This window comes from Cetorhinus maximus, chromosome 38 (assembly GCF_964194155.1).
Source record: "Cetorhinus maximus chromosome 38, sCetMax3.hap1.1, whole genome shotgun sequence".
In the NCBI taxonomy this organism is placed as follows: Eukaryota; Metazoa; Chordata; class Chondrichthyes; order Lamniformes; family Cetorhinidae; genus Cetorhinus; species Cetorhinus maximus.
The window spans coordinates 327,378-342,800 of NC_135916.1; the positions used below are offsets into that span (position 1 = coordinate 327,378).

Consider the following 15,423-nt stretch of genomic DNA (forward strand, 5'->3'; position numbering starts at 1 on the left):
TTATGATGGAAGGAAGGTCATTGATGAAGCAGCTGACGATGGTTGGGCCGAGGACACCACCCTGAGGAACTCCTGCAGTGATGTCCTGGAACTGAGATGACTGACCTCCAACAACCACAAGCATCTTCCTTTGTGCTAGGTATGACTCCAACCAGCAGAGAATTTTCCCCCCTGATTCCCATAGTTTTGCCAGGGCTCCTTGATGCCACACTCGGTCAAATGAGGCCTTGATGTCAAGAGGCAGTCACTCTCACCTCACCTCGGGAGTTCAGCTCTTTAGTCTACGTTTGACCCGAGGCTGTCATGAGGTCAGGAGCTGAGTGGCCCTAGGTAGAACCTGAACATCACTCACGAATTCCCGAGCACGATTGTAAGGGACATGACTCGGTTGTTCTCTCAGCGGGAGCAGGAATGTCAAACCTGACAGCGATCGCACATGGTCGCCAATATTGGAACAGAACTTGCGCTGTTCGTCGCGCCCTTTTGCATATGAGTAACGCCCATGATCGCGGTGAATTCCAAACGCACCTCGCATCGAGTCTCCAGACGCCTCGCAATAGCCTCGTTCGCAGGCACCATTAAAAAATAACAACGACAACAACACAATGGGGCCCTGTCATGTCTAAGGGAACGTGCACATTGATGGTTTACAAGGGAGGTGTCAGCTGTGGCTCAGTTCATAGCACCCTCACCTTTGAATCAGAGGGTTGTGGGTTCATGTCCCACTCCTGGAAAACCAAGAACTGTGATTGTACTTGAAAGAGTTGCAATCTGTGACTGTTGATAACTCAAAAGAGTTTGATTGTTTCCAAGAACTGAGACGATCCGATTTTCATGCTGGCAAACCGGCCAGTAGATCGCCTCTTTGACCGTCTTACAGGGTTGGGGAGAGCCTTGCCTTCGGCGAGCAGGTGAAATGAGTCCTGAGGGCCTCGAACTGCCCGGAACCTGAGTGCAATAGTTTTTGAGGGCGAGCAAGTGATGAAAGATGGTCTGATTTAGTAGCCCTGCTACCTCTGCTGTCCCAGCAAAGACAAAGACAGGGCCGGTCAATATATCGCCGGTGATTGCATAACATGGGCGATATTCAATAATGGGTCTTGCTGTGTTTCACACCAGGCTTTGCCCTTGCATTGAAGAGGGAGTGCCAAATAATCGTTGGGTAAATACACTGCCTCACAAATGCAAACAAAAAGGAGGGAAAAACATAGGTTTATCAGTCCCCCCTTGACATTGATTGTTAGGCACTATGGGGAGGCGATGGGATAGTGGTATTGCCCCCTGGACTGGTAGCCCAGGACGTCCAGGGCAGATGGTGGAATTTGCATTCAATAGAAATCTGGAGTTAGAATTCGGATGGTGCCCGTTATTGTTCTAAAAAACCCATCTGGTTCACTGCTGCCCCACCATCCCTACCTGGTCTGGTCTACATGTGACTCCAGGCCCACAGCAATGAGGTTTGACTGCCAATTGCCGCCCCCTCAACCCCTCCCGAGAAAGGGCCACTAGGGGTGGGCGGTAAATGTGGTTTGTCATCCCATGAATTTAAAAATATATATATATTAATGTCTGAATGAAGTGTTTACTGGAAAGGTGATGACTGTTGCATGTACTTGCCTTTCACCCAGATGTACACCGTCTGGCTCTTCTTCCTCAAACTGTAAGGCCAAGCCTCTGCTTCGCAGAGGTAACCACCAGAGTCACCCAGCGAAGCTACTCGACTGAATTCATTGCCCCCATAGGGATTGTCAGGCAGGCGTTCGCCATCTCTGTAAAACGAGTATTGCAGCGAAATTCCGGGTCGCTTCGTTTCCGCAAAACACTCCAAACGTAATGGCTCCCCCTCAAAGATTTGGCTTTCAGTGCTCAATCTCGGTTCAGCAAAGCGTTCTGTCCAAAGAATTAGGCGTTGTTATCAGGAGGGCCAAACAGCGGGTGTGAATATTGAGAATGAGGCAATACCGAAAACCGCCACGAGGGGCGTCGATACTTAACATCACACCAGCCGCCCTATTGTCCAACACCCAGAGACTTTATTGTTGGAGAAATTACTCCCAGTTTTTCGCTTGAGGGAAAATGATATACTCTGGGGGGTGGGGTGGTGGTGAACAAAAGAGACATGTCGAAGCTTTTTGTCTTGCACTCATCAGCACACTTCTCCAGAATGGCAAGATAAGGGAAAGGCAACAATGCTTATCAGTTCTGATGAAGAGTCATGCGGACTGGTAATGTTAACTGTGCCCCTCTCCGCAGAGGCTGACAGACCTGCTGAGTTTTTCCAAGCTATCGTTTCAGGTTTCCAGCATCCACAGGATTTTTGCTTCGACCTTAACGCTGATCAATTAACTCTCAGTCGCCATCACTGATGCATTCTCCATGTGAAGCAATCGGCGCAATCTTCACAAACATTATATTCCACCCCCCCCGACCCCCCCAACCCCCATATTGGTTGTGTAGCGTCCTGATGAGTGCAAGATGAAAAACTTCGACACCTCTCTTTTTTCAGCCACACTGATGCTCAGTGCAGCCATTCGATGGTTAATGTGCTCTACCCCAAAGAGGAAATTCGCGAGAGGCAAGATCTTCAGTTGAATAGAAATCAAGTGCGCGTTGCTGGGGGTCGGAAATACAAGCAAGTAAAAACTTTGCAGGTGTGGAGGCGTTTGGCGGGGGAGTTGCTCAGCCTACTGGTCTAGAAACCCAGAGACCTAGGCCAATGTTCGAGTGGCGCTCGTTCGATAAAAATAAATCTGGGATCGAAGGGTCAGTCTCAGCTATGGGGACCCTGAAACTATCTTGGATAGTCCTTAAGAAGATGAAAAATCCGAAGTTCTTCTCTCAGAGGGTAGTGAATCTGTGGAATTCTTTACCGCAGAAGGCTGTAGGGGCTTAGTCCTTCAGTATACCCAAGGCTGAGTTAGACAGACTTATAGTCAGTCAGGGAATCCAGGGTTGTGGGAAGGTGGAGCTAGGGATTATCAGATCAGCCATGATCTCAGTGCATGGCGGAGCAGACTCGATGGGCCGAAGGGCCCACTCCTGCTCCTACGCCTTATGCCTTTTAGAGTTTGCTAATGTCCTTCGGTGCTTGCCCTCGATCGGTCTGGCCCACACTTGGACCCCCCCGGACCCACAGCAAAGTGCAACCGCCCCTCCGGAGTGGCCCTGAGGGACTCGCAGCTCCAGGGCCATCAGAGATGGGCGACCGAGACGGCCCTTGCCAGTGATGCCCACATGCCATGATAGGAGAGAACCCATCCTGGGTAGACGTTCGATCAGGCGAGGACTCCTGAGGAGATCACTACCTGCAGCACAAGAGCATGAGGAGCGCCAATTCTGAAGTCCACAGCCCTTCATGACTGCATCGCCCCCTCACTACCCAGTGGTGTCACCATCTGTAGATAGGAAAAATCTTTGGGATTCCCATTGCCAGGTCGACGCATGGGTGGTGGTGTTGCACACAGACTGTGGTCACAAGGGTATCTTAATCGACCATCACCCAGTTTAGGATAGGAGCCCGTGACTATATCTACACAAAGTAGGAAATACGCGTAGAGGGAGGCTGCCTGACCGTAAAGAATAATCATTTTTATTTTTAAAAAAAACGTGTCAACCGGTAGAGAAATAATTGTTCCTCGCAGGAATCACTCAAATGTCTTGGCCACTGTGTGAACGCATCGATGCAACTTTGGAGGCGGGGAGGATTGCACCTTGTTGGGCAGGTGAACCCTCCTTGGTTTGGTCGCCGGTATCTAGTTATGGCAGGGGTGGTGAAAAGGGGGAGGGTTAGTTATTAGCAGGAGGTTTTTTTTTATATTGTTAACACGGTCTTGGGATTGATAGTGCCTTAATCGGCATAGGTGGTTACAGAATTATTGTAGGGGCAAAACACGCCAGATGTGGTGCAGAGAGGTGGAGTTTGGTGTTGGTTCCAAACCTCTTGCATTTTTGCACATCAGGGGTAAGGACACACATTTAAGAGGGACTTCGCGGATCGAAACATTGTATACATACCGTTAACCTGAACATGGGCACTTCTTGATGATATAAATCCGACTTTGCAATAGTAAAGTCCACTGTCTTTGGAACTATTGGTCTGAACGTGATATGTGGCTTTTTGATTGTGGAGGGTCATTGAAAAAATGCTCATTTGTGAACCTTCCTTGTAAAATTCAACATTTGTGTGCATCCAATAAAATTCGTATGTATGTCGACAAGTCAAATCTAGAAAATCTCCTTCCAAAACCAAAGGTGGGTCGGCTTGCAAGGCAACCTTTAGATCTAATGGTGGGGTAAACAAAGCCAAAAATAAAACACTTCTGTGCTTATAGTTTATCAGAGGCTTAACCCACGCCGAGAATTGGTTCTACAACAGCCCCGACAGCTTTTTTTATATTGCTTAATTCAGTAACTGAGCTTCACTGGTACCTGTTACCTCCCCAACTCCAATTCCAATTCCAAATGAGCAAATAAAGGGCAGAAGGAGATTAAAAACAAAACATTCTTGAGTTGGGTTACATTAACCGGTACTGAATAATTGAAAACAAAAACAGAATTACCTGGAAAAACTCAGCAGGTCTGGCAGCATCGGTGGAGAAGAAATCAGTTAACGTTTCGAGTCCTCACGACCCTTCGGCAGAACTGAGTATAGTTAGGAGAAAGGTGAAATATAAGCTGGTTTAAGGTGGGGGGCGGGGGGAGAGAGAAGTTGAGGGTGGGGTGGTTGTGGAGATAAGCAAGCAGTGATAGGAGCAGATAATCAGGCAAAAGGATCAAAGAGGTGTTGAAGGTGGTGATATTGTCTAAGAAAAGTGCTAATTAAGAATGGAAGGCAGGACACTCAAGGTACAGCTCTAGTGGGGATGGGGTGGAAAGACTAACAAAGTTTTAGTTTTAGATTTAAAAATAGAGGAAATAGGTGGGAAAAGAAGAATCTATATAAATTATTGAAAAAAAAGGGAGGGGGGAGAAACGGGGTGGGGATGGGGGGAGGGGGAGTTTAAGATCTAAAGTTGTTGAATTCAATATTCAGCCCGGAAGGCTGTAAAGTGCCTAGTCGGAAGATGAGGTGCTTCTCCCCCAGTTTGCATTGGGCTTCACTGGAACAATGCAGCAAGCCAAGGACAGACATGTGGGCAAGAGAACAGGGTGGAGTGTCAAAATGGCAAGCGACAGGGAGGTTTGGGTCTTTCTTACGGACAGACCGCAGGTGTTCTGCAAAGAGGTCGCCCAGTTTGCGTTTGGTCTCTCCAATGTAGAGGAGACCGCATTGGGAGCAACGAATGCAGTAGACTAAGTTAGGGGAAATGCAAGTGAAAAGCTTTTCGCTTTTTGTTTTTATCACTGAATAATTGAAGGTTGTTATGTGTTGCTATTGGACTGCAGCATTTCCGCACCGTTACTTCTCCACCAGCTGAGTTTGACCCTCTGGCAGAAGACAAGGATAGGGAAAATTTAAAAGCAAAAAAAAAAACTGCGGATGCTGGAAATCCAAAACAAAAATAAAAATACCTGGAAAAACTCAGCAGGTCTGGCAGCATCTGCTGAGAGGAACACAGTTAACGTTTCGAGTCCGTATGACTCTTCAACAGAACTAAGTAAAAATAGAAGAGGTGAAATATAAGCTGGTTTAAGGGAGGGGGTGGGATAGGTAGAGCTGGATAGAGGGCCAGTGATAGGTGGAGATAACCAAAAGATGTCACAGACAAAAGGACAAAGAGGTGTTGAAGGTGGTGATATTATCTAAAGGGATGTGCTTGTTAAGGGTAGAAAGCAGGACGATCAAGGTACAGATAGACCTAGTGGGGGGTGGGGTGAAGGGATCGAAATGGGCTAAGTAAAGGTCTTGACATAGCGCTCCCTTTGGACCTTTGGAAACGCTGCTGCAGCCTCACAGCAAGTGAACCAAGCCAAGTGACCTTACCTGTTACGGTGACGTTCACTGTCGGAGAGAGCCACATCCTGTAACCTACTCGGAAGCCACAGCGATATGATGCCTCATCTGCAGTTCTGGCATTATAAATGTATTGGTAAAGCCTATGACTCCATCGAATAACCTCTCCATTTCGGTGCCAGAACACCGTGCCTTCCTTTTCCAAGTCATGAGACGAGCAGACCATGTTAATTCCCTCTCCTGTCAGCGCGGCTCTTGGTTTTATTTCCAGACTAACTTTCATGTCAGGAGCTGTAAATATGAAACACATCAAACATATACATTTGATTATATCATATTAAGAAATTCACAAGGCTTGAAACCACATTGCGTGTATATATATATATATATATATATATAAATGATGGCAGTCGCATGTATGATGAGGAGAAATTACTTCACTCAAAGGATATGAATCTTTGGAATTCTCTACCCCAGAGGATTATGATGCTCCATTGTTAAAATACATTTAAGGCTGGTATAATTTATATAGATTCTTCTTTTCCCACCAATTTCCATTATTTTTAAATCTACAACTAATACCTTGCCAGTCTTTCCACCCCACCCCCACTAGAGCTGTACCTTGAGTGTCCTGCCATCCATTCTTAATTAGCACTTTTATTAGACAATATCACCACCTTCAACACCTCTTTGATCCTTTTGTCTGTGACATCTTTTGATTATCTGCTCCTATCACTGCTTGCTTATCCCCACAACACCCCCACCCTCAACTTCTCTCCATCCCCCCGCCCCCCCACCTTAAACCAGCTTATATTTCACCCCTCTCCTAACTATACTTCAGTTCTGCCGAAGGGTCATGAAGACTCGAAACGTTAACTGATTTCTTCTCCACCGATGCTGCCAGACCTGCTGAGTTTTTCCAGGTAATTCTGTTTTTGTTTTTTTATTTTTTAAACCTTATTTTCCACTACAGCCAACTCCAGCTTCACACCCTTCCAACCCTCCTTATTTAAGTTTGATGCACCACTTGCACATTTCTCACTCTCAGACTGAACGTGAAATTCTGTGATACTGTATTATAATATGGTAACAGTATACAGTATACTATAATGACAGTAATCACTGTTGCCAAGAGAGCATTCACCCCGCGGTGCTCAAGTAATCCCGTCTCATTACATGTTACCCGCTGCAAAACAGACTAGCCCCTGCTATGTTACAGCCGTGCAGTTCCAAGGAAATGTCTGGGATACAGTTGGGGAACTCGCATTCCAAGCCACTGCTGCCAATTTGATTTGTCCGGTTGATGTGATGATTAAAGTCACACACGAATAGTCCAGGACCTTCCTTGCAAGCCCCTTATTTCTGATCCTGGCCTACTGTGTACCAAGGGGGACAATGAACTATTCCCGCAGAGTTGTCTCCCACTTATTGAAAAACCAGGGTGTGGGCACCACTGGGTGAGGCTAGCATTTGTTGCCCATCCCTAATTGTCTTTGTTCAGATGGCATTTTTCAGAGTCATCCGCATGGCTTCGGGTCTGGAGTCTGGAGCCCCATGCAGACTGGAACCAGCTAAGGACGGCAAGTTTCCTTCCCTAAAGGGCATTAGTGAACCAGATGGTTTTTTTTTACACCAATCGACAATGGTTAAGGACGGCAGATTTCCTTCCTTAAAGGGCATGGGTGAACCAGATGGGTTTTTTTTTTACAACAATCGACAATGGTTCAATCACAGAGTTAAATTGAACTCAAATTGCACCACCTGCCGTGGCAGTGTTTGAACCCAGATCTCCAGGTCATTACCTTTACCCTTCTCTGGTTACTAGTCCAGCAACAATACCATTAGGTGCTGTCCTCGCCAGCGTATATCCGCATCCCATAAATGAATAATAATTTAAAAAGGTGGGGGGGGGGGGAAGCTATTTCACCACGCTTGCTATATCAAACCCCTCATCATTTGTTAGGCCTTTAATTCCATATATATTCCCTAAAGAGGGAAATCTCCAATTCCCCATTTACGTGGAAACCCCCGTCACTTATAGCCAGGCCTGAGGCCTCTTTGGGACCTTGACGCACTTCAAGGTGTCCAGAGATGTACTCAATTCTCCAGCTGATGACTAGAAACCTATTGCCTTCCTTGCTATTGCTCCTGCTCAAATCAATCAAAAGTAATTCATTTTCTAAACCAGCCTTGCCGAGATTTACTGCTACCTGAAAATATTTGGGAATATGTACCCTAGGGTCATCTATTTTTGGCATACCTTTAAAATAGAACTATTTAAATTCCTCCCCAAGCTGACCCTGGACTGTGAAACGCACGTTATGTCAGGGCTGTTCCCAGCGCCACAGTGCCATGTTTAAAAGTCAGCTCAAGGCCCAATCTTTCCTCTCCGATGTGTGTCCGAAAAAAAAGAGCCCGACAGGGCAGTATTGGAAGAAGAACAACCCTCTACATTCGCAGAGCTGTTCATTCAGTTCTTAGCGCTCGACACTCTTGAGGTACCTTGTTTGAGGTAAGTGGGCTAACGTTTCATCGAAAGCATAGTCGTGACTGGTGCGCATTACTGGCTGTTAAGCGGTGTCAGCTGTGGCTCAGTCCATAGCACCCTCGCCTTTGAATCAGAGTGGTTGCGGGTTCATGTCCCACTCCCGGAAAACCAAGAACTGTGAATGTACTTGAAAGAGTTACAATCTGTGACTGTTGATAACTCGAAAGAGTTACTAGCTGTCAAGCGCTTGGGAGGTCGTGACTGGTGTATTGTAAAATGTGGATCGTTTTTTTTTTTTGACAGTTTTCCATATTAATAAATGTCAAAGTTCACCTACCGATGGTAACCACTTCCACAGGGTTACTTGTCAGCCGCTTGTAAGGCAGCGTCCACTCGTAACGCGGTTTACACGTGTAACTCCCTCCAGTATCACTGCCCACATCCATTTCGTAAGTATTTTTATAATCACTGGTCAAGGGTTTTCCATCTTTATACCAAGAAACATATCCATGTGCACTAGAACCTGCACATTGCAGTTTTAATTTATCTCCTTCTTTAATGAATCCACTGCTGGGAGGTATAATCTGGAGTGTTACTCCAAGACCTGCTAAAAGGCAAAAATAGATATGCTGTTGAACTTTCTACACCATAGTAAGTGCAGTGAGTGTTTCCGCCTGGTGTTTAAACCCAATGCTCCATATCGATCGATCGATCGAGCCGTATGCTCGAGGAGCGACGTGTAAAGTGGTGCATTTGTGTGTGGCCCGTAGAAGGGATTGGTGTACTCACCATCCCGCGAACACCCATCACCCTTGCCAGCGCCAAGGAACAGCGGCCAAGCGCCGGAATTGGACCCGTGCGTCTCAGGCGAAGTTGCATTAACGGCGCTGGTTGAATGGTGTCCGAAGCTGGTCAGCTGGCTCACTGGTTGGAAACTTACCACCTTCAAATTCCACCTGTCACCTGTCCACCCGCTTCGCCGGTCAGCATCAGAATCACAGGATCACACACACGGTGCAGAACAGGCCCTTCGGCCCATCGAGTCTGCGCCGACCCGTGAGAAACGCCTGACCTACCTCCCTCATCCCATTGACCAGCACTTGGCCCCATAGCCTTGAATGTTTATGACGTGCCCGGTGCTCATCCAGGTGCTTTTTTTAAAGGGTGTGAGGGTAACCCGCCTCCACCACCCTCCCAGGCAGCGCATTCCAGACCCTCACCACCATCTGGGTATGTTTTTATTTTCCCCTCACACCCCCCTCTACACCTCCTGCCCCTCACCTTGAACTTATGTCCCCTCGTGACTGACCCTTCAACTAAAGGGGAACAGCTGCTCCCTATCCACCCTGTCCATGCCCCTCATAACCTTGTACACCTCGATCAGGTCGCCCCTCAGTCTTCTCTGCTCCAACGAAAACAACTCAAGTCTATCCAACCTCTCTTCATAACTTAAACGTTTCATCCCAGGAAAAGCCCTGGTGAATCTCCTCTTTACCCCCTCCAGTGCAATCACATCCTTCCTATAATGTGGCGACCAGAACTGCACACAGTACTCCAGCTGTGGCCTCACCAAGGTTCTATACAACTCCAACATGACCTCCCTACTTTTGTAATCTATGCCTCGACTGATAAAGGCAAGTGTCCCATATGCCTTTTTCACCAGCCCACTAACATGTCGCCTCCGCCTTCAGAGATCTATGGACACACAAGCCAAGGTCCCTTTGTTCCTTAGAACTTCCTAGTGCCATGCTGTTCATTGAATACTTCCTTGTCACATTACTCCTTCCAAAGTGTATCACCTCACACTCTTCATGGTTAAATTCCATCTGCCACTGATCTGCCCATTTGACCATCCCCGTCTATATCTTCCTGTAGCCCAAGACACTCAACCTCACTGTTAACCACCCGGCCAATCTGTGTGCCATCCGCAAACTTACTAATCCTACCCCCCCACATAGTCTATGTCGTTGATATAAATGACAAATAATAGGGGACTGAGCACAGATCCCTGTGGTACGCCACTGGACACTGGCAGTCCTTTTATATGCTGCTGCAGTTGGGTTCAAAATCACCCGCGGCTCAACTCAATTTCCAAAATTCGTGCCCTCTTCCTGTGCCAACTGTGTCCACTAGGGTGCAGCATTTCAGTAACGTCGATCAGGAAGCCCATTGGTGCTGGTAAGGACCTGCACCAGAGACCACTGCACATTCATCTCCTCTTAGGAGGCACAAATATGGAACTATCCTCTGTATTTCTGTCCGGGTCATGATTTATTCATTGATCCTTCGCTTCCATCGGCCGTTTCATGATATTGGCCTCAGTTTTTTTTTCCAATAGCGTGTGGCATTTCGTCTCATGGCTTCTGAAGGCTCAGGCGCACAACATAACCCACAGTGATTAGATTGGACCCTTGTCTTTACCGCATTGAGGGCTTGTCTACCCACCCAGCCAATTATTCATCAACTCATTATTATCCCTCCAACACCTGCATTTAACATCATTCGAAGTTATTTTGCCCTTGACGTACGGTGGTGGAGTTCAAGTTTGGTGCCAAATTGGCCGATGATGCCCCTGGATTTACAATGCAAGTTCAATCAATGTAAGTGATAACTGTACACCCCCCCCCACCACCGGAGCACACTGCGGGCTGAACCCCGAGGCTGACTCTGTTGGCCTGATCTTCCTTTGTCGTCCGGCTATGGTTTGGGAGCTTTTGTTTTTATTGATGAGGAATTTGCCGTGCCTTCCTTACCTTGCGTGGTCCCGTGACGTGTGACGGCCACTGTAAAACAGAAAGAATTGCAATCCATATGTCATTCGTTGCGTCCCATTCTCAGCCTGACCTAACACGCTAATCTGCGGAAGTCATCACTGAGGGGTGACACTTATATTATCGAATTGCCCTCTTTCAGGGGGAAATTAAGAGTCAAGTGAAGGCCCAGGCCAGACCAGACTCTAGATGAGGGCAGTGGATTTCCAGATGCTTTTTTTTTTTTACCACCAACACCCATCAGGATCTGAATTCCCAGACTTCAGATTTGGCGGATGGGGTTTGGACCCGGGTCCCCAGAGCATTACCCTGGGTTACCCGTCCACAACGGGGACTTTACTTGAAAAGAGAAAGGGTTGGAGACAAAGATCAGTTGTTTCCAAAGGTAAGATGACACAAAGTTTGAGGGTCAAAAGCAAAGAACTGCAGATGCCGGAAATCCAAAGCCAAAACAGAGACAGAAATACCTGGAAAAACTCAGCAGGTCTGGCAGCATGGGCGGAGAAGAGCACAGTTGACGTTTCGAGTCCTCATGACCCTTCAACAGAACTGAATGTTGAGTTCAACAATTTTAGATCCTCCATCCCCACCCCCTTTCCCGTTTCTTCCCCCCTCCTTTTTGTTTTTTTTCCAATAATTTATATAGATTTTTCTATTCCCACCTATTTCCATTATTTTTAAATGTATTTCCACCCATTGTTTGATCTCTACCTTTTAGCCTTTTTCGATCCCTTCCCTTCACCCCACCCCCACTAGGGCTATCTGTACCTTGCTTGTCCTGCTCTCTACCCTTAATTAGCACATTCCTTTAGATAATATCACCACCTTCAACACCTCTTTGTCCTTTTGTCTGTGACACCTTTTGGTTATCTCCACCTATCACTGGCCCTCTATCCAGCTCTACTTGTCCCAACACCCCCCTCCCCCCTTAAACCAGCTTATATTTCACCCCTCTCCTATTTTTACTTAGTTCTGTTGAAGGGTCATGGGGACTCGAAACGTCAACTGTGCTCTTCTCCGCCAAGCTTGAGGGTATTGGGCAAGGGATGCAGCGGGGAGTGAGGGACCCTTTTTCCACTCAGTGATTGCTAACAACCTGAAACGCTTTGCCTGAGAGGTGACAAATGAGCTCACGGTAAAATTGGATTGACCACAGTGGCCATAATAAATGCCCAGGCCCATGGCATCAGGGCTGGGTAACGGGACACGAGGTGTGGCTTAACATGTTGAGCTGCCCACTTTAATTTAAGGTCATTAAAGTAGATGAAACCCTCGTTAAAAACGCATTAAGGTGACAGACAGGCTCTTTATTCATTTTTAGCGGACAACCAAAAAAAATAAATAAAAATGCCTCGCACTGCAATTGGGAAAGAGGCAGCATGAATGTCACATTACCGTAGACATTCACTCCTTTCCAAATTCTGTTTGAGGTGAACGTGTGAAAAGAGGGATCAGGGGCAGGAGAGTACGATTCGGTCACTGGGCTGGTTTGTCCAGTGATTCAAAATAAAATGAAACATCACGGCTGATTTAATGATGACCATTACTCCCCCCTGGATTCCCCAGATACACCTTGATTCCCCCCTGTTAGTCCAGAAACCTCTCCCTTAAAAAAAAAACCTCATGACTCTACCTCAGCTACTCTCTGGGGAAGAGTGTTCCACAGATTCACGTCCCTCTGAAGAAGTTTTTAAAAAAAAAACCGCCTCTAATGAAAGATCCCTTCAGCACCTATTCCGTCAAGGCACCTGATAATCTTACATGTCCCAATAAGGTCACCTTTCATTCTTCGAGCGAGGTGTCAGCTGTGGCTCAGTTCATAGCACCCTCGTTCTTTGAATCAGGGGGTTGTGGGTTCATGTCCTCACTCCCGGTAAACCAAGAACTGTGATTGTACTCGAAAGAGTTGCAATCTGTGACTATTGATAACTTGAAAGAGTTTCATGGAATTAGAAGTGTCAGCTGTGGCTCAGTTCATAGCACCCTCGCCTTTGAATCAGGGGGTTGTGGGTTCATGTCCTCACTCCCGGTAAACCAAGAACTGTGATTGTACTCGAAAGAGTTGCAATCTGTGACTGTTGATAACTAGAAAGAGTTTCCCAGAAACCAAGAACTGTGATTGTACTCAAAAGAGTTGCAATCTGTGACTGTTGATAACTCGAAAGAGTTTCATTCTTCTAACGTCAGTAACGCGATTGTGTTATTCTTTGGCGGCAAGGGCCAGAATTTCTTGAGAGAGCTCATTTGTCATAAGCCCAATGGGGTTTGCCCGGCCGCTTGGGAGACAGCTTAAGGGTCAGCAACATTAACAGCATGTGCTGTCGGCCAGACCAGAGAGGCACTGCACGTCTCCTTGGACAAAAGGCATGCATGGAAAGATACGCTTTTTCTCCTACCCCCCACCCACAACGACTAACCATAGTTTCGTGGTTCCCCATGACTGAGGCTTGATTGTAATCCCAAATGCATAGCAGCGTTGCACTGTTTATGAATGGGTTTCATTCAATGTCCACCGGCGGCCGTGATGGGATTTGAACAGGAAATAACATTAAACAGGTGAACGTAATGCAACGCTTTGTTGGAAAGAAGCTGGCTGTAAAATATTAGCCCGGTAACTCCCTTGAGGCGGAGGGGGGGGGAAAAAAATCTTAAACCATCCATCTTTTTAATATAAATGCAACGGTGAATTTTCAAAGGCGGGTTGAGTTAAAAACATTGCTTTATTTCCCTCTCTCTCTCAAACACAGCCAGGCACACGACTCTATCTCGCACACACGACTCTCTCCCTTTCTCTCACAGACACACACACAGTCGAGAGACTCTCTCACACACAAACAAACAGAAGACTCTCTCCCTCCCTCTCTCTCTCATACACACGCAAACATAAGGCTCTCTTTCTCTCTCTCTTATCTCTGTCTCTCAAATGCACACACACACACAGAAGACATTCCCTCTCTCACACATACAAACAGAATACTCCTATCTCTCTCTCTCACACCCACACACACACAAGACCCTCTCCCACACACACAGAAGACCCTCTCTTTCTCTCTCTCTATTCTCTCTCTTTCGCTCTCACGCACACACACGATTCACACACACACACAAACAAGACTCTCTCTCTCTCCCTCCCTCTCTCTCTCACACACACAAGACTCTGTCCCACGCACACAGAAGGCATTCTCTCTCTCTCAAAAGCACAAACATGACTCTCTCTCTCACACAAGCACACACACACTCACAAACACAAGGCTCTCCTTCCCTCACGGACAAAAACAGAAGACACGCTCCCTCTCTCTCTCTCACACACACACACACACAAGACTCTCTCACACGAACACAGACGAGTTTCTCCCTATCTCTCACACACGCAAACATACAAAGACCCCCTCCCTCTTTTTCACTCTCACACACACAAAGGGACATACACACACACAACTCTCTCTCTCACGCAAACTCAGATGACTCTCTTTCTCACACACACACTCTCTCCCTCTCTCTCTGACGTACACAAACACACAATACTCTCTCTCACACACACAGGCGACCCTCTGTCCCACACAAACAAACAGAAAACTCCCTCCCTCTCTCTCTCTCACACCCCTCCCCCACACATACACACATGACCCTCTCTCTCACGCACACACAGATGACTCTTTGTCTCTCACGCACACACAAAAGACTCTCACACACACACGATTCTCCCTCTCCTTCTCAGGCACACACAGATGGATCTCTCCCTCATGCACACAAACAGAAGACTTTCGCCCTTTCTCTCTCTCTGACACACACACACACAAGACTCTCCCTCTCGCACACACAGATGAATCTCTGTCACTCACACAAACAGGAGACCCTCACCCTCTCTTACCCTCTCACACACATACACGGATACACACCCAAGACTCTCTATCTCTCTCTCTGACACACACACACACACAATACTCTCTCGCTCACACACACAGACGGCTGTCTCTCCTTCTCGCACACACAGATGACTCTCTCACAAATACAAACAGAAGACTCTCTCCCTCTCTCTCTCACACACACAAACACGGAAACACACACACACAAGACTCTATCTCCCCTTCTGTCTCATACACACACACACGCACACACATACACACACAGGACCCTTTCTCTCCCACACACACAGGTGACTCTCCCTCTCTCTCTCACACACACACAAGACTCTCTCTCTTCTCTCTGTGTGTGTCTCTCTCTCTCACTCACACACAGAAGACTCCCCCTATCTTTCTGTCTTCTCTCTT

At 47.0% G+C, this 15,423-nt stretch overlaps 1 protein-coding gene across 1 annotated transcript in view; it reads right to left on the reverse strand.

The window, feature by feature from the left end:
• Positions 1–8,827, reverse strand: part of LOC144672528 (Fc receptor-like protein 2) — a 29,045-nt gene extending 20,218 nt beyond the window's left edge. Inside the window, exons 1-4 of the mRNA XM_078534367.1 lie at positions 8,719–8,827; positions 5,924–6,184; positions 1,618–1,890; positions 421–561 (exon numbers count right to left, since the gene is read on the reverse strand). Coding sequence (XP_078390493.1) covers positions 421–561; positions 1,618–1,890; positions 5,924–6,184; positions 8,719–8,827 — 784 coding nt within the window. The remainder of the gene's footprint in view (positions 1–420; positions 562–1,617; positions 1,891–5,923; positions 6,185–8,718) is intronic.
• Between the last annotated feature and the right edge of the window lie 6,596 nt (positions 8,828–15,423).